Source organism: Necator americanus, chromosome X (assembly GCF_031761385.1).
Source record: "Necator americanus strain Aroian chromosome X, whole genome shotgun sequence".
In the NCBI taxonomy this organism is placed as follows: Eukaryota; Metazoa; Nematoda; class Chromadorea; order Rhabditida; family Ancylostomatidae; genus Necator; species Necator americanus.
In genome coordinates this window covers 33,496,913-33,519,145 of record NC_087376.1, presented here as the reverse complement: position 1 = coordinate 33,519,145, position 22,233 = coordinate 33,496,913, and the positions used below count along the sequence as shown (strand labels likewise).

Sequence of the window (22,233 nt, the reverse complement as noted above, 5' to 3'; positions counted from 1 at the left end):
CTTCATAAAAATAAAAAGGAACATTACTACATGAAATACTAAAGTTACATTAACATCGAAGTTACATTAACGATGAATTCAAACATAAATTCTTGAATATTTACCGAATCTAGAATGTAGAGGAGTGGAAGGCATTCTATAAAATTCCAGAAATTAATAGATATGAAGAACCTAAATTACTTCTTGAATGTTCATCTTGTTCAATGTGAATCTGATATCATTTGCTAATTAAATAATGTGATTATCCTTAAACTTAGAGTGTTTCCGCTCTTACTCTTAAGTAGATGATCATCGTGATAAGTGACCCAAGAAAGGTTAAAGCTTGACTCCCATGGATAACAAATAAGAGGAAATGAATAATACAGCATGCTTGATGCTACATACTTTATCCATGCCCATATGATCTATGGAAAACATCCCTAAACTGATATTCTAAAAGTGTAAACTAAAGGCTAAAATAAATGCACTAAAGTTCCCTTCGGGAGGACGATAATTTTTTTTTTGTTTTTCAGGAACAGCAGCAAAAAAATTTATTCAGAAGCATTTCACTTCCCAGACAATGAAAGAAACAGATTATAGGTGGGAAAGTACTAAATCCGCAAGAATTAGGAGTCAGCGAAGCAAATAATGGGACTGGCTGGGCTAGACAACATAAAAATCGAATATCATTTTCGATCGATGTCGCGCTTAAAGTTTGTCATATTGCGACATCGCAAAACGAAACCGAATCTAAACGGGTGGTTCCTCTGGCGTCTGGATCATTCTGTCGCCAATAAAGATTTCGAAGACGTCGCCTAAACAGTTTTAGAACAGCGATTAGCTGCGCAGAACTGCAAAAAGAAAAATCACGTAATATGAAAAACTGAGCGACGTACATGTGATTGAAATTCAAAGGAAGCATATGGTGATATGTATTTGGAATTGATGTAAAACACAAACTGGCCATAAACCAATGCGCGTTCTACCTTCACAAGGAGTCTTGAAAGTTCTTGAATATATCAATGAAAAAAGAAGTCCGATGAAAACGCTTTCTGAACTCACTCGCTCCAAGCCGCTGTTGCTGATGGAACGGCAGTTGGAGCGATTTGAAATTTAGCGATGAAACACGACGATATTCACCAAAAGTCGCCTCCGATTATCCTCTTAAACAGCTTATGAAGCTATTCGTTCACTTCAAAAGCTGCCTAAACCGGTGATTGAAAGAAGCGCTCGAAAATGTACGTAAATGCATACAATAAGCTTAGTGATTGACAGGAAATGAAATGATGATGAAATAGGTCGACTATAAGACAAAAGTATTTTACAGAAAGGGAGTCTTTTGTTCGATTTTTTTCTTCTCTCAGTAACCAGTATATCCGGGAGTGCTATAAATACAAAAGTACAAAGATGGTGAAGATCATCGAATCCTCGGAATATATGATCTTGAAGAATGCGAGTATTCATAAACCCATGCCCAATTCACTTATCGCTACCGAACAAACGGAATTACACATTTTTTAGAGACAACCATAGGCTATATACCGCATGAAGATTTAATATATCTTAAATTATCACCCCGATCATCATCTATCCAGTAATCATTATTCCAAAATGGTCGTGATGTTGTAGAACCATTGAGTTTTGCAGCCGTCGGCTGCAGCCATTTTTGATCCTGCAGATATGAATGTGATTCAAGTCGATATATATCACAGCATACTGTAACATGAAGAAGTAGTTTGAACATTTGGAACAGCCTTCCCTCTAAGCGTTTAAAGGCATCACCCCACGAATCTGAGGTGGTGCAGATTTCAGGTGGAGTATTCGTATACGGCATAGTAGATTATGGGGAGGAAAGTGATTCCGTCCATTTCTTGTTAATTGACGTAGAAAAAAAGCCCGGAAGATAGGCTTCAGGCGTTCTGGCGCACTTCTTTCTACACGAGTTCAACTGGAGCGCGCCAGCCTTGTGCGGCGCACCATCTTCCGGGCCGTTTTTTACGGCAACTAGGAAGAAATGGACGGAATCACCCTCCTCTCCATAATCTACTATCCCTTATAAGATTACTCCACATCAAATCTGCACCACCTCAGATTCGTGGGGTGATGCCTTTAAAGCTAATTTCCGCGGACCCTTACGAACATTAACTCAGTCTTGGTTTATTAGACAAAGCACATGAGATGAAATGCTTCCAAAACAAACCGAACAGCAGAGACGTAAGAATTTTCTTTTTCTTCCTCTCTCTCTTAACTTCAACTTCACGCAAATTTCGTCTAGAAAGTGAATCTTAGCTGCCGGTAAAAGGTACCATCATAACATGATAAAAACTATTGTCATTTCCACAAAATCCCGCTCTACTTCCATGGAGAAATGCGTAGTCTGGAATTGTGAGAATATGTAGATGGGGTGATGCCCAAAGAAAAGGAAATACAAATGTTAAATCGTCGCCATACAATCTATCGAAACGAACTCGTTCCACCAGTCGATTGAAAGATGTGAGATCACTTACGAAAAAAAAAAAGTAATCTGGCTGCAACGCCACGAACGCCACGTTTTGATGGATTCAGGCACTTCTGTTGAAGACTTAGACCACTAGAAAATGACAGAAAAGGAGGAAGTGCATAAAGTAAGAGTGGCTGTATCCTGAACAGCTTCTAGACCAAAAATAGGAAACAACAGAAACGGTTTTTCTTCGTATTTCAGGTAAACATCCTACTAGTCGAGCACGACTATACTAATGTGAAATCGTTAGATGTTTTATCAACTGATGAGAAATTGCAGTTAATTTGTACTTAAAGAACAGAATAAAATAGTACCTGAGGAGTAAAAATAATTAAGAATATACAATGCAAAGTTTGAGAACTATAAGTACCTCCTATAAGATTAGCGTTGGTTTGTTTATTTCGCTCTAGAACTGATACAAAGTTGAGTTGTATAAAAAAGTAAGAGTATGAACAATTTGCTGACATATACTTTAAATAAAAGCCAAAGAAACGTCACATTTTGGCATACATATCTTTCTTCTCACTTTTCACTTTCCCATTCTGGAATTCGCAAGGTGTTCTGTTCGGGGAAGTGATGGAGAGTAATAAAACAATCCACTCCAATCTGTACGTGAAGCATCTCCAGAAGTAGGCCGATGCAGTGCGCGAAAAACGCAAAAAAAAAACGAAGTCGAAGTCGCACTACTAAGGCAAGGCTGTAACTTCTGGAGGGCCTGGGCTGGACGACCGTCCCTTCTCACCCTTACTACAGCTCGGACTTTGCCCCATACAAAAATCACTTGTTATTGGCCCTAAAGCATCATCTGCGCAAAAAAACCATCGAAAGAAAAATCAAAATTCTCAAAGACTTTCACACTCAATCGTCGCATCTCCACTCTTTCTGGAAGGAGGGGATTGAGATTTTATTCATTAATTAGCTACATATTGCTCATTGTGATGGGAATTCCAATCTTGATCGTTGATTTGCACTGAAGAAATAATTTTTTACCTAAAATTGCATGATAAGGTTTGTAAGGACTCAATAAAAAGCAGAAAAAATAGTTTAGTTGAACCGCGAAATCGCAGTTGAGGCGTACCTTCTAACAGCAACCTGCCGTAAAGACAGTTTCATAGAAAGAAAACTGCATTTCTTGCTTCATGTTGTCAGTAGGGATTTTTTTAGCGGAATGACTTCGAAATTCAAGCCCTCTAGTTCAGCACCACAAATTTGATCGGAAAAGAGTGAACAAAGACAAATTTCTTTTCAAAGAAACTAAGATAAATATTAATGGTTAACAGAAATTAAACAACTTAAGGCCTTGAGTTCCACTTTTTCATTAACGGAAATCAGAAACAAGAAATTAAAAGTGGGGTATGGTAAAAGAGACAAATCATTTGCAATACTAATCCATCACGACGGGGCTTTAGGCGATACCTACGTCACACGGATGTACAGATGGGTGTGGTCACAAAGTCCGAAATCCCCTCCTACGATGCTAAAAATTGAAGGCGATTGATAGCAATTGAAGTGCGTCGAGCTCTTCACACATCTTCACGAAGGACGGAATGAAGAGAGCGGATAGAAATTCGCGAAGGCAGCTAGACATAATCATCGCCGGATATTGCGTCACCTGGCATGAAGATCTACGACTGGTTCCTCCTCACCGCGTAGCCCGCAGGTTTTCGCACTTATGGAACGCTATGACTTGGAGATTGGGATAACTGACATGTCAGAATAGACTCACCTTGTACTCACTCAGTATTTGTCAACTGACGTACTCTTGACCGCTTTTAATGCTATGGAAAGAAGACAGAAGAGAAATACGGCTAGCGTAAAATACAGAAAGAAAAGTAAACCAGAAATGTCGAAAAGAAAAGTACAAAGGTTAAGATTCACACATGCAACATCAATGAGTAAGATTCCGACTGACAAGCATTAAATTTCTGTGTACAAAAAACAGTTTAGAAAAACACACAAAAACTCAACTGCTATCCCGACTTTCTGCTACATCACCAAAAAGAACTATAAAATATCGAAGTAGTGTAAGATTCAATACACTCGTTTACAACAGAATGAAACCAATTGGTTGGATTGTTCTGCGCTGTTCCGCACGCATGAGAATGATTTATTTTCTTTCGTATCCGCAAGATGAAGAATTTCAAAGTTTGACAATGTTGTAGTCTGTACGAATATACGAAGGCAGAAGCATAAACGGAACAGCAGAAAGCTTGGTCACATTCCGAAAGGCGAACCAATTCTTAAATGAATCCTCCTCACTTTCATGACAACAAGTTTTCTTCGCGATTCTGCTCTCAGTTCTCAAGAACTTTATTAAGGGTCGTACCTTAAGCTAAGGGCAGTTCTCGGCATGTCTAGAGTATCGTTCATTTCACCAACACTCTACCGTAGCGAGTTCGCTGCAGACTCATTACTCACGTCGCAAGGAGTGGCGACGACGGCAAACACGTTTCACTGGGGTTTTGCACAGGAGAAAGCGATACGCATCCGAGTATTCGTCTTCAGCATCTGATGCTTGCGATAGCTTCAAGGTCAGCGGACTGGATTTGTCCGAACATAACGAAGATCTCGTACGCGTAATGTGAAATTTTAATTTGGACAGCTGAAATTACCTTTGAAAAAACGTAACGACAACGACAATTGAAGCACTGTCTAACGAGACGGAGTTTTCGCAAATATAAGCGAATCCTGTATGGAAACAAGCGCTTTGCATTGAGAAGAAATCCACGTAATCGAGAAGAACACGCTTTGATCTTAACGCAATCCCGATGGTGAATCCAAAAAATCAGAGTCCCATGTCAGTTCAACCATTATTTTGCTGTACTTTAGCAGACGATTTCCTTATAGGTTAAAAAAAAATCTATTTGATCGCTGAAATAGACTGTAGGTGAAACTGTTCAGAAGTAATGAGCATACATGTGTTAGACACAAAGTATGTAAACAATGTAGAATATGTAAATACCTATAGAAAGCAGAATTGCTTGGTTAGTCTCCGGCATCGAGTGAGCAGTGAAATCCCTTATTAGGTGCACTCCTACTTGTAAACTATTTCTCTTCAAAGTCTCATCATTTACTCTGCGGCGTGCCGTTTCTTCCCACGCTTTATTTCTGAAGCTTTATCGTTCGTTAGCTTTGTCGTCTTCAGATTACTTTAGTTCATTAAAAATGTTCTGAATCTTTTCTAATGCCACATCCACAAGTACAAAAGAAAATAAGCAATAAAAAGACAAAGATTAATACAAGACATAGAACAAAAAATATACCATTCAAACCTAGACTAAACATCTCAGTCGCCCTCCCTCTCCATTTTGCAGTGTTTGTTGGAAACTATATCCTTGAAAAGTTTGTCTTCGAGCAGAGTGGGAGGGAGAACCCAATGAGCAGCCTTCTGACAAAAATTAATGCCCTTCAACAAGATGTATATCTTTAGATTTTGCCTAGTGAGAAAGTCAGAAAGCAGGTATCTATGAGTAGATAAGCAGATATGAAAAAATATTGTGTACTTCACCAACTTTTTCCTTTTAAAATTTGAAAAAGAAACAAAAGAACGAGAACTACTATACAGTTTTAGTTGGCCACCTTGCACAAGCTAATCATTGCTATTATTGAGCATTTTTTCGATTTGGAAGACATTACAAATTACATTCTGTATAAAGTAGAATGTGGGTCATGAGTTCTCGTCTTCGAGATTCAAACTTGTGATTCCCATGATTAGAAAGATTAATTAGGAAGGAGAGACTCTTTGAGAGCATAAAATGGCGGAGAGTTCTTCCACGGAAGCATTCCGGAGCCATAACGTTAGATATATCAAGCACTGGCTATGCGCCACATCTTCTACGTAAGAAATAATCGTTCTAACACCGTTACATTAAGCGTCCTTAAAGAAATCCGATGAAAGCACACGTTACGAAGGTTATTTCAGAAGAATGACGGGATGACGACGAGAAGCTTGTTCGCCATCGCCGTTTCTGGTTTGATTACGACGGACCCACCGCACTCAGCAGTCACAACGGTGGTTGCTGACCGACAGCGGTCGTTTCGTGATCAAACATTACAAGGAATGGTGTAAGGGCATTTCCGTTAACATCCAGTGAATTACTTTAGATTAATTAAATTATTATCTTCATAGGTTATGTCAAACATGAATATCTAAATTAATGCACATTCAAAAAAAAAACAACCAAAGAATTTACAAGTTCACAGAGAGTACGATGTTCGAATGATGTCCGAGAACATTACCATTGGGCATATCTGATGCGACACCTGTGCTACTACAGATATGTTCATCAAATGCAGATAGATAACATCTTTCATCAAGCGCTAAGACAAGCAATGAGAATAACACGTTCACATAAAATGAGTGCTAATTAGTAGGCAGACCGGAATGGACGCAATGCCGCATTGTCACAACATATGTATCCGCAGGAAATACATCAAACAAACAAGCAACCACGCAGTAATAAACTCCTCCCTGATCAAGCGGCTTCCTTATTCAGCATAGAAAAACCAGTGTGATTGAAAGGATAGAAGGAAAGGGCATGTTGAATACGAGGAAAAAGAATGCTCCGTAAACACGTAAAATCACTTAGGCGTGGGTGAGAATATCCTGGTCAAAGCGCGTTTATTCCCCTAAATTAATCTTGCCTGCCCCAACTTTTTTTTATTTCCAGCTCGTGTTAGACGTGTCTTTACTGTGCTTAACAGTTCGTGCCACTCCCTCTTTTTTAGGATAAAATTTCAGCTAAATTAACAAGCTGTAATTTTATCCTAACAAAATTTGATCTCAACGAATGGTCGGACTACATAGTTAGACCTCATGAGTAACTAATATTCTCTTGTATTGAGTATAATAATGTGTATAGTAATAACTTATATATTAACTCAGAGATAACCTGTAGTTGGAGAGAGGCACTCAGTGGCGCCCTTATTTCTTGAAGTAACTAACCAAACCAATCAGCCCCAATTTCCCCATTTCTAGTAAGGAAACTTCTTACGTATAAGTAAAGATACGTAACAATCCTTCAAATTCTGGATGAGTGGGACACTTGAAGATAGAAGTTGGAAGCGCCGGCGGTCTTGACGGAATCAATTGAATGAATGTGCAGGTCACAACCGTGCCCTCGCTGATCTACCAATCCACAGTCAAATCAGCAAAATCTTGATTAGGATTTTGCAAACAAAATTTTGTAACTACACATTCAATTGAGGTTGCTGTTATAGTCCACTTAAGGAAGAAAAAATTAAAATCCTTGCACCGTAACTCCTTCAAATAAACGATGGAACGTTTGTTAATATTGACTCTGGTAGATCAAATAGAGGACAACCCTGTCCTTTCACCACCATTGGCGAATCGATTACTCCCTACGACTTCCAATTCCTTCTATTAACTAAACATTACCACACTGCCTGCGCTACTTGTAGAATCCAGAAATTGTGGATCCAGCAAAATACTCAGGTAGTTGGAACGTCTCTTAAAGAAATAAGCTTTTCTAATATGAGGACGAGAGGAAGGAACCTCAATTCATTTCTTTGAAATAATTCGTAATCTAACAGTATCCAAGGCTTTATATATTATTTCTCTTTCCGCTACTTTCCACCACACAGATGTCGATTGCTTGTAGTTCCGACTATATCAGAAGAGAATTTGAAGAGAAACCTCAACTCAGAAGCGTAAAGAATTAGGAATGAATTATTACCAAATGAGTCACTAACTTAATAATGAAGCACCTATCAAGTGAAAAAATTATTTCCCAAGCGTGAAGGATTTGATCCTAGCGGATTTACACCCTAACCATGAGACTCAAAGGTGATAAAGGAGAAAAAGCGTCGACAGAGAATTCAGAAAATTCAGGAAGTACGATAACCACTCTTTGAAATTGTGAGCTAAAAACACACATAAAGGAACGTTTGTGGGTACTGTACGCTTTGTCTGAAAACGAAAAAAAACAGAGAAATACACCCTATCTCGTCCTAATGAATTGCAACAGTGCACACCGTGCAGGTAGCATTCTCCGCAACCTTTGGGTACGGAATTTGTCCAACTACTGGTCGTGAAAGTTGCTTCCTTGTTACATTGTTAGAACTACAAAAGAGGATTAGAGAGGCAAACATAAAAGAAATGTAGGAATGAAAATATTGGGCGTAAACGTCAACAAAATTTAGTTACTAATCTCTCAATCCTGCCTCATAGTTAGTGCCCCAAAACACAAAGAAACAAACAAACAAAGAGTTGCACACAATTCAACTGTTCTCATTTTTTAAAACTACCTCATTCTTTAATGTTCAAAAGGTGACTTACAAATAACCGCGAGAATCACGAATCATTTGCTATTTACAGAGAAAAATACATGAATAAGAATGGGAAGGAATCAGTTGTAACGCTTTTCGAACAGTTAACACAATTTGCAGACACATTTTTTTCCTGATACTTTTACTATGGAGATAATTGATGTATTTTGAAATATTCCTGAAAAGTCCATTAATAGGATCCTGAGAGTTTCAGCATTGAAGATTCAACACCGTTGAACTTTGATACAAAATTCTTCAACTAGACAAATCGAATTCTAATCTATTCAATCTGTTACTATTCAGTAGCCAGTAACTGTAGCTGAGTAACCGAAAGATTCTAATGAAGACCCATAAAACACTACCGAGCATATTATAAAACCATGACATTATTAAAGACGCATTTGATAATGTAATTGTTTATTCAAACAAATTTTCTTATCTTAAAAAAAACAGCCGCTGCTCTTTTTAAATGTCCTCCAGACGTCGACATTACCCTTGTAGAGCTTAGGAGGAGCTCTATAGAGAAGCGAATTGCAATCCGAATTCGTCAGTAGTCACTGTCTTCCTCATCCTCCTCTTCTATTCGATTACTGTTCACAGCTGTCTTCTCTTCGCTCATCCATCGTTCGAGTTTTGAGAACATTCTAACAATGCGATTCATGAGTACGGATAAGTTTATTGATTTTTGAAACAAATCTCAGCACAGTTTGGAACCTCTGATACAGAGAAATGAAACAGAATAAAGCTTACTTAGAATAGGTAAATTCAATTCCATGGATGGATCTCTCAATCTCGTGCTGCACCTGAGCATATAGTGAACTCACAAGTGCGAGACCAATGATTGTGATGAGGTACGGGATGACACCACTGAAATATTAGTTGATATCGAAGTACACGACACATAACAATGTTCTTTTCTTCTTTGTCTTTTCTCTCTTTTTTTAATGTGAAGGAAAAAAAATGAAGTGCAAACGTTATGAGACTCTAACGAGCACTTCAAAGAAACGGCACATGCACAAGAGTTTGTCCAGGAACGACGTAAAGCGGCTATCCATCTCCAAGGAATTGTCTTGCATTAATATCTAGACACCACCAGAAACTACTTCCTTCAAACGTAATGCCCTATTGCAGAAGAAGCACAGGTACTACATCAAAAGATTGTAAAACTTCCTCAAATTTCGTTAACTTAAAGAAAAAACAGAAAAAGAAGCAATAAAAATAACCATCAGTCACAAAACAAGAGCTGTCACTCACTCGCATTCATTTTAGGCTGATCCAGACGTCTGCGTAAATGTGCAATTACACTCTCTGCAACATAATGTCCTGCCCAAGTTTTTGTCGAAAATGTTCAAATGGGAGATATTGACCTAATCCAATGTAACTCGGCCTTTTTTTTTACCATTTTATTGCCCCGTTTCTCTTTTTTCTCACCAACTTGTTCGTCAACAATCTTATTTTGGTCCTAATTACGCAGTATATATAAAGACTTTTTTTAACCTTATCTCGAAGGTTCCATAAAAGTGACTGAACATTCAGTCTGGCAAAGGTGCAGAATGAATAGTTTCTGTGTTATACATATTTTCACTTTATTCACAACCTCTTATTATTAGTGGCATCCAGTGCCCGTTCGTAGTAAACTCTGCACCCGTACAACCTTTGCGAGGATGAGGATTCAGCAATTTGACATGGAAATGAAGGATAAATAGAGAAATCGATCAATAGAAACAAAGAAGAAATTGCATGAAATAAAAGTCTCTCGATAACCAACAAATGCGTAGCATTGAAAAGTCCTCTTTCGCCCTCTTTTCGTGCTTTTTCTGCATTTCTCTTTTTCTTTCTTTTTCTCCGTCCATTCCATTCCTTGTTATCTATGTGTCTGTGAGTCAGCTTTTTTTTCTTTATTATTTGTTTGACCAAAGAAATAGCAGTAGTTCAAAATCAATTTAAAATTTCACCTTTCTTCGTACCACGCAGAATTTTGAACTTTTGGTTTAAGATAATTACTAGAGAGAAAGAAAAAAAAAACGATGCGAACAGTATAGGTTGAATCACTCTTTTAAGATGAAAAAATACAGGAAAAATATGTTTTGAAATTCTTGCAGTGTTGTGGTAGTGTGGCTTAGAAAGCATAGTAGAGATTGATTTTAAAACAAAAGGCGTCTTTTTCCTTATTCAAATCCGCTTAAAAAGTAGCATTTTAGAGGTCATTTGCAGAATTCCAAGTGCCGATTGAGAAAGAGAACGACATAACGACAACATTTTTGCGGCACATGCCCTGGTGTCGTACTTCCTGTCAAAAATGTCCGCCCACACAAAAAAAAAACGATCACAAAATGGAAATCACATGGATGACGTCCAGTAAAGGTTGGAAGTTGAAATAAACTTACTGAAATTCATTGTCCTCCTCACCAATCGAAGAGAAGTTGAGAAGCATTGAAAATATAGCATCGAAGAAAGGCTGAAAGAAATTTTATTAAGAACACATAAAGACGATCCTGAAGAAGACGTCTTCTTAAAGAACACTCACAACATCATCGCTTCCTTCTTCAATAATGTCGTATGCGACAGCAGAGATAAAGACGAAGCCAACAACCGGTATAATTAACCCTCTTCCCTGAAGAATAAGAATTTGGATGACGATTATTAACCTTAGCGCAATGTTCTAACAAATTATCCCTAAACAAAAATGAAAGAGTGCAATACCTCCCATATAGAGGTAATCATCCGACCACATTGTGTTATCACTAGCAAACACAGAGGTACACCTGTAAACTAATTTCAATACGTTTATTTATTTGGGAAAACATCTTAAAGGATTGATATAGAACTTATTCACCTATTGCTATATATACAATGGCAAAAAGTTTGCCGGCAGTGGTGAAAGCATCAATGTCGACAGGACCTAAACTAGTATTTGTAGACGAAACTTTCCTGCACCTCCTTGTTATTACCCGATAGAGAAAAGATTCAAGAAAATAATTTTTAAAAAAGAGTAGAGTTTGGCGATCAAGCATCCATTAAGAGTGCAGAAATGATGTCGCGGTTTGCGGAGCGAGGGTTTCGCGCTGATTTGGGAGAAGGAGCGTGGACTCGCGCAGAAAATTGCTGCGTTCATTTTTAGTTCCTGCGAGATCTTTCTCTTCGCTATTTGATGTGGTTTACGTGACAACAGAAACAAAACTCGGTTGATAATTCCGACATATAACGAAATTGCTTCTCTGAGAATAATTACCGAGGAAAGGTCCGAGAAAAAAAGAAAAAGTGAACGACTAACCGATTGTTGTAACAAGTGAAAAAGACTTTCGGAGAGACTCCATGAAAGACCGATCATTGGAATCATCATGATACCCTACATAGTTAAGAAGAGCCTGTAATTGAAGTGTATAACGTATAACTGCGATCCATAAAAGTACAATTCATCCGTGAAAACATTATCACCTTCTCGTAGAGCTCAAGTTTTTGATTTGCCATTTCTGCCCAATCCGCTTCTGATTTCGAGATTGTCTCCGCCCATAGCACATTGAGCAGCTCTGTTCGTTTCGCATCTAGTTTAACTAGTCCAGCGATATCTGTCTGGAAATCACCGCATTTCCTCATATAAGTCTTCAAAATATCGCTCTCAGTAAATTTGATCATAACAAACAGTTGCAAGGAGTTTGGGCACTGTAAAACCCTTGTTTAAACATTGCTTTCGCATTTACTCACAAAAAGACGCTTTTGACAGCTCGTCCACTCTTTTTACTCGTCTTACACTGTCTTCAACCAAAAGAAAAATATATGAGCATCGCTAAAAAAACCGCTACAAAGTGATATCTAGTAATCCGGTTCACTTCAACGCTCATATTATAGAAATAAAACAAATAATATTTGGAAAGATTCAATTACTCCACCTCCTAGATGCAATATTTTCTGTGAAATATCTGTAGTTCAACTTCATTTAAAACCAAACATAAATTCTGAATCCGAAACAACACCATTTAAAGGAATCCGACTTATTATACTACTATGTACATCCACTCAAATGTTATCACTGAAAAATATCTGAGATCCTGAATGGACGCCATGACACGTTTCAAAAAAAAAAAATCAAAAGAGATTTCGTGAGGATCGAACTCGTACTCAAACCGGAATAAACCAAATATTAAGAGGAATCCCGAAGAAAGTAACAGTAATCCTGCTGCAAGTGAATGTTTTCTTAACTCTGTTTTAATTTTTATTGTGTTCCAGAGAAAAAAAAAAGCATAAAGTGAGGACCCACTGATTGTAGTAGCCGATATCACTTTTTTTCCAGAGAAATTTCCAGAAAAGTGTCAAAATAAGAACTGCAAGACTGTAAAAGAGAGTCGCAGTCCACACATGCATGTTCTGTCAATTTGAGCCAGAGAAAAGTCCGACATGTATTATATCCATGGAAATATCCACAGTGAGAGCCAGGAATTATTCGTATTCAGTATAACGTTGACAATAGTCGCTATATATCGTGAATGAACAACTATAACCCCAGTTTCACGTCAGGACCAACTTTAACGGAGTTGTATAGCAACCAAACGACATTCTTGTGCAATCTTTCCCATTTTTTCTCATTTTTTATATTTTTCATTGTCTGTGAAGCGACAGTTGGACTTAAACGGATCTAATTGTTTATACGTTAAGAGATAAGTTGTTGTTGGCCATTGAGAAGAAAAAGAAATATCGGCAGGACATCAACATGATGCATAACAAAAATCTCATCAGGCGCGAAGAAACTAAAAAAAAATATCCTCGCCTCCTCTCGAACGAAAGATGAAATCGAAACCTTTTAATGAGCAATATTTTGAAATTCTTAGCATAAATCAACTTATCTACAAGTTATTTACAACATCAAAACCATAGTCCAGAAGAACTTTTGCTCGCATAAGGATCTGATTTCAATCTCTGGGAAATCTCAAAAGAAAGTCATGAAAAGGTACTCTCACAGAAAAAAATTCAAATGTAAATTCAAATACTTCACGTCGCTGACAATGATCACGGGAAGAAGTTCAAAGAAAAAAAAACTTCCTAGAAAATCCATATATTTATGCATAACCGTAATTTACTCTTCTTAGTGGTTCTATGATCTACAATCAGCTCACAATGTAGGAAAGTTGCATAGCACCAGAATGGATCATTTTGGCTCTCTCTAGACTGTTGTTAAAAATTATCTAAGAATGCTGTTTTCTTGGAAATTTCAGGATAAATTGTGAAAAATTACTTTCACAGAAAAAAATTCGAGTGTAACGGACCTCGTCGGCAATGACATGATATCAGGAAGTAAATTTTCCACGAGACATCACCTCTTCGTCCGAACGGACTACTCTGGTTGACACTATGTGCACCATGATCTACGATATGGTCACAGTTCACGAATGTTGTATAATAACTTTAGAGTGGAGGACATTTCGCTCCCTCCAGATTTGATCTCCCATGAAAAATCAATTACCAGTAGGCGTTAATCCGAATGAACAGATTTGTCAAATATGTCAAAGGAGAGCAACAACTGTGCGATACTTGATTTTACAAAGTTTCAAAGGACAAACTCGTCGATTCAGAGAGCTACAACGTTCGTACAATCCAGAGTTGCTATTATTTAGCTGTTTACGAGTCTTGTAAAGGGGACAGAATATTCTTCACTTACAGGAGCAAAAGCAGATCAGAAACTATTAATATCGAGACGAAAATTTTCCGTAGCTAGAGACGAAGAGCGGTAAGATTTGATCGATTTTCTGTAAATACACTATACCGTACCCGTCTGTGGCCGACAACAGATAGTGCGGAAAAGGCGATGGTGCCGATAGCCAACCAAATAAATAGACAGATACCGAAGAAAAGTGATCTTCGCAGGGCTAATTGGAATCGAGGAGGTAAGTCGCTTGTCGACATTCTGCTGACAATGCAATCGATCGATTCGACGTAAGCTAAGGCGGATCAGCCACCCCCTGCTCTTTACACCGTCGCGTAACATGCAAAACACAGACTCACATTCTTCCTGGATTGATCCTCAACTATCTGCCTATCATTCACTTTATCACGTGACTTCTAGTTTGATTGTTCCATATACCATGAACTCATTTCAAATCGTACATCGATTTCGAAAGAGAGCAGGTTTCCACACATGTGTTTCGGATCGGATCGGGATCGATGCGCTCTTTGTGCGATATCAAAATCATGTAGCTCCAGGCTCCCTCAGATTTTCTTGCTAGTGGAAAGTAGACTTTAGGAGGAACGGCAACATACAAGGGATCGGCACAGTTCACAAAAAAACTTATCAATGTCGTAGAACGGACATCGTCTTCCATTACAAGGCCATGGGACTCACAGAAATTCTTCTAAGCGAGGGCGAGAGACAAAAAATGTCGGGGCGGACACGAGAGCTAGTAAATAACATTTGAAGAATTGATTGTCAAAAATAAGAATGAGTTTGCTTGGATAATAGGCAAGTATTCTCCTAAAAAATATTAATGGAAACACAGAGTTAGAAGTGAGTCAAACACAAACTGTTCGCGATAGTTTTTGGGGAAAAAATCGGTTTTTTCATTATTGAACAGTGGGAGTCCTATTCCAATTTGAGATATATTTACACTTTTTTTTACGAGATGAAATTTGAGCCATTCCGTGAGGAATGACGCCAATGAGGTTTGCTTGTCACTGAGAACAATCGAATAGGTTCACTTACTTATTTGACAGCCAAACATTTCCTAAAACATGTCCAGGTATCCTAATTGCATTGACCTATTGATTATTATTATGAACGATGGTGCACTGAAATGTGCAACCGTGATAAATAAGAGTACGTCAGGAGCGTCCACCAACTTGTTAACAAGTAACGCTTGCTTCTACCTCAAAACAAAAAAACAAACGGTTAGTAAAGTGTAACATTTTACTAACGCACAACATTAAAATCAATCTAACAGAACCACTCTGTGCTAGGTTGTGAGTAGTTAGCACTTCACAAAGTTTCCTCAATATTTTTCTACTGCCAAAATTTTTCTGAATAAATATAGTTGAATATATGAGTCTGAACTATTAAAAATTTGGAGATAAGGGTAAAAATAATACAAGTGAAGTTCTTTGTGAGCGAAAACAGATCTTTACTAGAAGCTAAGAAAGCCCAAAAAAAGGTGACAGCGACTCCATATATTCTTCTCGTTGAGAGAAGCGTAGATCGAAGGCCTTGCTTCCTTCAGTAATCCTTATAGGGTACCATTAATAATTTTCATCTTTTTTTGCAATTTCGTATTGCTTCATTGATAGCCTAGCCTTTTTTTTTCTCCCTCCCTCCCTCTCTCTCTCAGAATCAAAGGGATATAAACGGTGATGGAATCAGCTTAAGGCGAAATTTCGACTATTTTCTGCAACTTTACTGCTAACTGCATGTGGGTAAGCAGAGGTAAGCCTCAATCCATATTACCTCCCATTCCGAAGGAATGAAGAGGCAGTACGATTTCACACAATATTCTTCACATCCTCACAACTCCAACCATGTATCAAAACCTCTCTTCTCTCACAAAGTATTCTTCACATCTTCAGGAAACATAAACATGAGGAACATGTTAGGTGAGGCTGAGGATGATTTTACTCTTATCTACGGAATATATTTGTCAGCTGGTCTAGTCAGGATAACTTGCCACTTCGGATACCAGCTTCCAAGTTCATCTGTGATCACTACCGCAGTTCAGGCAATCATAGCACCAGTTGCCTGGGGTATATCCCCGCAGAGTTGCTCGGTTTTTCCGATACTGCTATCTCGCAACATTATAGCAAGTCATCACATCAGGACCCGACATACTGTACGTTCAGAACTCTCATCTTCTCATGGTAAACCTTACAGGAATCTAAAATCACTTCAATGCATCCCTGTGTTTTCATAGTTCAGAGTACCAATAAACAAAATACAGCTGTTCAATAAATGAAGCAAATTAATTTGAAAAGAAAGCAAAAATCAAATGCAATAGTTCTGTAAAAACAGTTCAAAGTTCTAGCAACAGAAGCTAGAATGAAAAATTATATTTAGTGTCATTTTCACTACTTTTTTTCAAGGATTAAGATCCTATGACAGAAGTCACGATCAGTCAGAAGATAGTGGTTCTATGAATGTTATTAGTTAGAGCGCAGTTTTCAATTGAGAGGAATAAGATAACAAAAAGAATTTCCTGGCACTACGGAACAATCGTGATTGGGAAATTTCTCGAGGAAACCGGATTTGGAAAACTGAGGGAATCTGATTGTTAGCTATGGTGTAAGAGAGATTTGAAAACTCTAGTCCGCACTACTTTGGGTAAGATACTTAATAATCTAAGGAATTTTGCCAACAAGGACCTGATTCAAATCCTATCTCTAAGGATTACTACATCATTAGAGAAGCTGTAACGTTCTCCCGCCTTGGAACCTCAGTATATGTACTTCTATCTGTTTTCTATTAGTCTGCATAAAACATTTTTTAGATGGAACCTTCACAAGCCTGGCGTTTTAGCTTTTTCGCTGGGTCCTCAGATGCTTAAATAGAGGTTGATGAGGACAATTCTATCGTTTATTTCGTTAAGTACCACACTATCCTGGGGGAAGATGTTTCGATAATCGTCCTGAGTAGTAAAAACGGGACCCTTACACACAAAAAATAGTCTTGCGTGCTGTTCTACCGGATGTGGTGCTGCTGGTGGCACTCACTGGCCTCTGTACCAGCAAATGAGTTTGGCGTGGATCATCAGCGACGATATAAATGATTTGATCTACGTATCGCACAAAATATCAGGTAGTCATAGGTCCAGGAGCGGTACAAATGGCAAGAACTCGTCCATTATGGACAAGCACTCATTCCTAACATTCATTGAAGGATATCTTTTAAGAAAACAAACTTCGAACAGAAGAGCCGGTACTTTAAGCTAATAAAGGTCCCGTAGAAAAATCTCGTGAGCACACTTATAAAAAACTAACAGAAGACTTTCTAGAATGAGTGATGTCTTTCGATGTAAAGAAGTGTCGGAGGTAAACGATATGCTGTATGTACATAGAAATCCTCTTTTTTAAATTAAAAACTGTTGGAATAGGAGCTTTTCTCGTATAGATACGACTTTGTCCTGAAAAGAAAACGTTAGAGAATTCTAATCTAATTCAATTATGCCAATCCACACCAATTATTACATCTCTTCATCTCTTCCGAGTTTCAATACGCATTTACAGGTGCTAGGAGCAAAAGTGGTGGAGAAATTTCTAGAAAAATTGAAAAATTTCAGATTTTAGAAAATGTAAGAAACTTGCAAAAGTGACCATATATGATAAAAAAATAAATTAGGGAATATTTCTTAGAAATAATACTAAGCTTATTTTAGCAAAAACTGTATAACTATTGAAGGTGCTGTGTAATTGTCACAAAGTGCAAAGACTTCGAAAAAAAAACCTACATTTTGTGAAGTGATCCTCTAAAGGAATCTAAGGAATTTCTAGGATTGATAGGATAGGTGATAAGTAGTACGGAATGGCTATGGCATCTCATCAAAACTTCATTTGTGGAAAATTAACTATAGTTGAGGATGAAAATTTAAAACGTATTCGAGAATCAGGGAAACGTGTGCGGTTGCTAACGTTGAAATGTTTTGGTATCGATCGAGAAGGAACGCATCGCTGGTATTACTAAGCCAATTATTTTCCACCGAATATTGTAATTTCTTGACTTAACCCTATGTATCGTAATGATACATCCTGTAGAACATTATGGAAGGTACAGTAATGTTAGAGTATGTAATTTGTTGACTGAAGAGTAATCCCCTGAATATAAAACCTAAGCTTTGAAAAACACATGTTACAACGAATTAAAATGAACAACATGGTGGAGTATTACAAATGATAGTCCGTGAAAGTCAAAGTAAAAAGACTACAGGAAAATGGAACGAAAACAAACACACATGCGCTGATGTGCGAGAAACCTAGAGACAGTCGATTTGTTTGTTTTTTTTTTGTTTTGTTTTTTTCGAAGAATTAAACCAATTATCAACTCATTAAAACATGGCAGTTTTGTTGTTTAAAAAACAAATCTAGCAGATTTTAGATTTTAATCCTACAACAAATGCTTTCCTTTCTTTTGGGAGTAAACCTTGAAAACTCAGAAACACTAACCAAACAAATATTGCTAGAGGGGATTCTGCTATAAAAATAAAATATCATATAAAATAGAACGCTAAAAATATTGGTTATACATAATAAAAGCAGTCAAACACAATTCAAAAAAAAACGAAAAAAATTGGGTTGACTAAGGACTCGAATGAAAAAAAATGAGTTCTAAAGGTGGTTGGTGAGAAATAAAACAGAATTATCATTTTTATTATTATTTATTATCATCCATTTTTCATCATTATTTTTTTATTTATTATTTATTATTTATTATTATTATTATTAATTATTATTATTATTTTTTTTATTTATTATTATTATTATTATTATTATTATTATTATTATTATTATTACCATTATTATTATTTCAAAGCGGAATCAAACAAAAGTTGATACTAAAGCAGACACTATGCGATTGCAGATATTGAAGAGTTATCCAAGGAAATTACGGATCAGAAATGGTCACTGATGCTATAAAGTGAAGAAATAAAGAAAATAGAGTGATTTCACATGAACGCAAAATATTTTCCACTAATATACATAAGGTAGATGTCAAATCAGTGAAAATCAACGAAGAATAAGGTTTGATGGACCGGTTGAGCTAAGCTTATGAGAGTGGTTATCGATAAATCAATATCGACGTTTTTTGACAACCCTTCCACAGGATCTCCGTTACACGTTATTCTCCTGGTAGTACTATTCCAGTGGTCAAATATTATCCACTCTTATTTCTGATAATATTTTTTATTCAGATCAAGATGTTGTTCCTCAAAATTTTCACTCTTCCGGAAAAAAAAGAAAAATCATGATAGAGTTTGATCTGTGTTGTAGTATTGGTTTGTGCCATGTCTCGACTGTGTATTGTGTTCCTTCCTCCTTTAGTATCAGTGTTCTACTTTTAAGGAATCCTAATCCAAACGGTTCGATGAACAGCATCAGATCCTAGAATAGAACCGAATTCATCCTTTCTCCTTCATTTCGACTTTGCTATTTTTTTTTCAGTTTTAAACAAATCAGTAATATGTATATAAGATAAACAAATATCTTTGCATTGCTTCCTCTCTCCCCTCATTAAAAATAAGTCTGTTCATTTTGTAACGGTTCTTTCCGACTGCACAATGGTACAGTATATTTTTACTTTTTTATTTCTTACATTTTTTATTTATTGCTTTAGAAGTGAGGCCACTCTCCTAGTTTTTTCACCAGCACCATTATTTAATAAAATTTATAAAATTACTTAGATCATCTCACTCATTAGATTTGATAAATTTGTCAATAATATTAACGGTTCAACGGTGAAGTCCAAGATAATAGAATTACTTTAAGATTTACATTCTTGGCTTCCCTGGTGGTTACGCTTCAAAAAAAATCTTTTTTCTTGTCAGAATATGTTTGGATGCCGAGACCGCGATAGACAACTAGTTCCGTTCGTTGGATAAACATCCATAGTTTTCTGCTTCAGAATTTTTCTCAGAATTTTCAAAGGAAAGGTTCGAATAGTGAAAAGGAATCCGTGAGAATTCTACTAAACCACAAACATTCTCAGGATCTCTCGAGCAGTCGAAATGGGGGAGGAGCGTACAGCGATGCTATTGACAGCTCGTAATCAGTGCAACTGCGGACGAAAGTAGTGTATTCATTCTCTTTCTGGAATAACCACGAAGTTACTGTTCAGGATATCTCCCCGCCCCCACCAAATAGTCCGACTACGTCTATTATGTTTTTTGAGGAGCTCAGAGAAAACAGTAATGTTCTGCTTTCATAAATTTGTCCATCGGGGGATTTTTTCCCATTTCTTTTTTTTTTCAAGAGCTTTCATTTTTACGCCACTTCTTCAAGTTTCGGTTTAACTCATGTAGAATAACTGGTTAAAAGCAAAAAAGTCGTTTTCATTGTCGTTCCTTTCTTAATGACATTTGTTCTGGGATCTTTTCTACACAAAGTTCATTTCATTCTCCTGGAATAAGCGCAATCAAACGGGATTGTTTAATTTTAACATAATTTAACACTTCAACATCACTTTTAGTTTTGGTTTTCCAGTTTTCCAGGTTTTGTTCTGACGAAGATGACTACGTCGAAATGTTAGTTGTCACTCTGGATAGATAATAATCTTGCTCTCCAGCTTGACCAGTCTAGTCAAAGTTCAGTACACTTTTTTTTTGTTTATTTCATTTTTATTTCTATATTTAATAGAGATTCTTTGCAACAAATATCTGTAAAAATTCCGAAAACTTATGCAGTAGCACAACATTGTTAAGTCGAAAATTTATAATGTAGAATGCAATTGCACACTCAAACTAACGTATGGATGTCTGATTTAGGATATAAATACGTAGGATCTCTCCACGAGAAATTATTTTTTTTAGCTCATCTGACAAAAATCCAGAGACGACAAGAACGAATCTATTTGGTACTTTGGTGACTCTATCAGAGTTACCACTTCAATAAGTAATTTCTCGAATAGAAATGTGCAAGTACTCAGAATTTTTATAGAAGAAAACCACCTATCGCAATATCACATCCTGTGAATAACTAATCATGGCTGTCGCGATATTATTAATGCATTTTTTTCACAAAAAAAAATAGATATACAGCAGAAAGAATTCGCACAGTAAGCGCCTATGTCTTTTTTTCTTTGAAAATAAAATCAGAATCTATATGAAGAGTTTTTACCGAGCAAAGATTAATAAACAAGAAATAGGCATAGAGAAGTAACGAGTGGATTTCACGGCATTGTTAATAGTAAGTAATAAATTCAAGGTATTGTGCAGATGAAAGGCTCATATCAGGATTGAGTGCTGAAATCCATAACCTGTATTCGATAAACGATAGTAAATACGTGAGCATGTGGAATCCCATCTAGAGCTTGGCACGGCACGCTAAAAATTTGAAAAAAAGTACTATTATTTGGTTAGTAATTTTTGAATCTGCATTAAGATCGCTCAAGCACGTAAAAATGACCTATTGCAACTAATTTTTCCGATTCAAAACATCCTCGAAGGTTACGCCTTTTCAAAAACGCCGAAAACATCCCTCTTGTGATGGTGCATTGGCGACTAATGATTGAGATTCATACTGTTTCTTCAATGACGCCGTCGCCATCCGAGAGACAGCGAGTGGCGTTATGAATTCAAATGTCGTCGTTGTTACGTGGCGAACGTATCGATTCGACTGTGATAACGTAAAACGAACGTATCTTACGCTGTAAAAGCAACACTTGCAAAACTTACAGACTGGATTTTCACATTTTTGACACGTTTATCACACCACACTGCAAACACGTACATGATGCCGTAATCGCCACTCCACATCAAACACGAATCGCACTGATTTGCTGAGGATGC

General features: G+C 37.1%; 2 protein-coding genes across 2 annotated transcripts; both read right to left on the bottom strand.

The window, feature by feature from the left end:
• Positions 1–729: 729 nt before the first annotated feature.
• On the bottom strand, positions 730–8,803 carry RB195_026233 (uncharacterized protein; the record flags this gene model as incomplete). Its single annotated transcript, XM_064214691.1, has 3 exons — positions 730–794; positions 5,442–5,587; positions 8,778–8,803. The coding sequence occupies 3 exons, from the start codon at positions 8,801–8,803 to the stop codon at positions 730–732; spliced, it is 237 nt and encodes a 78-aa protein (XP_064070572.1).
• A 511-nt stretch (positions 8,804–9,314) lies between these two features.
• Positions 9,315–14,665, bottom strand: RB195_026232 (uncharacterized protein; the record flags this gene model as incomplete). Its single annotated transcript, XM_013447035.2, has 9 exons — positions 9,315–9,411; positions 9,518–9,634; positions 11,155–11,225; positions 11,295–11,381; positions 11,471–11,532; positions 11,604–11,669; positions 12,042–12,135; positions 12,206–12,340; positions 14,531–14,665. The coding sequence occupies 9 exons, from the start codon at positions 14,663–14,665 to the stop codon at positions 9,315–9,317; spliced, it is 864 nt and encodes a 287-aa protein (XP_013302489.1).
• Between the last annotated feature and the right edge of the window lie 7,568 nt (positions 14,666–22,233).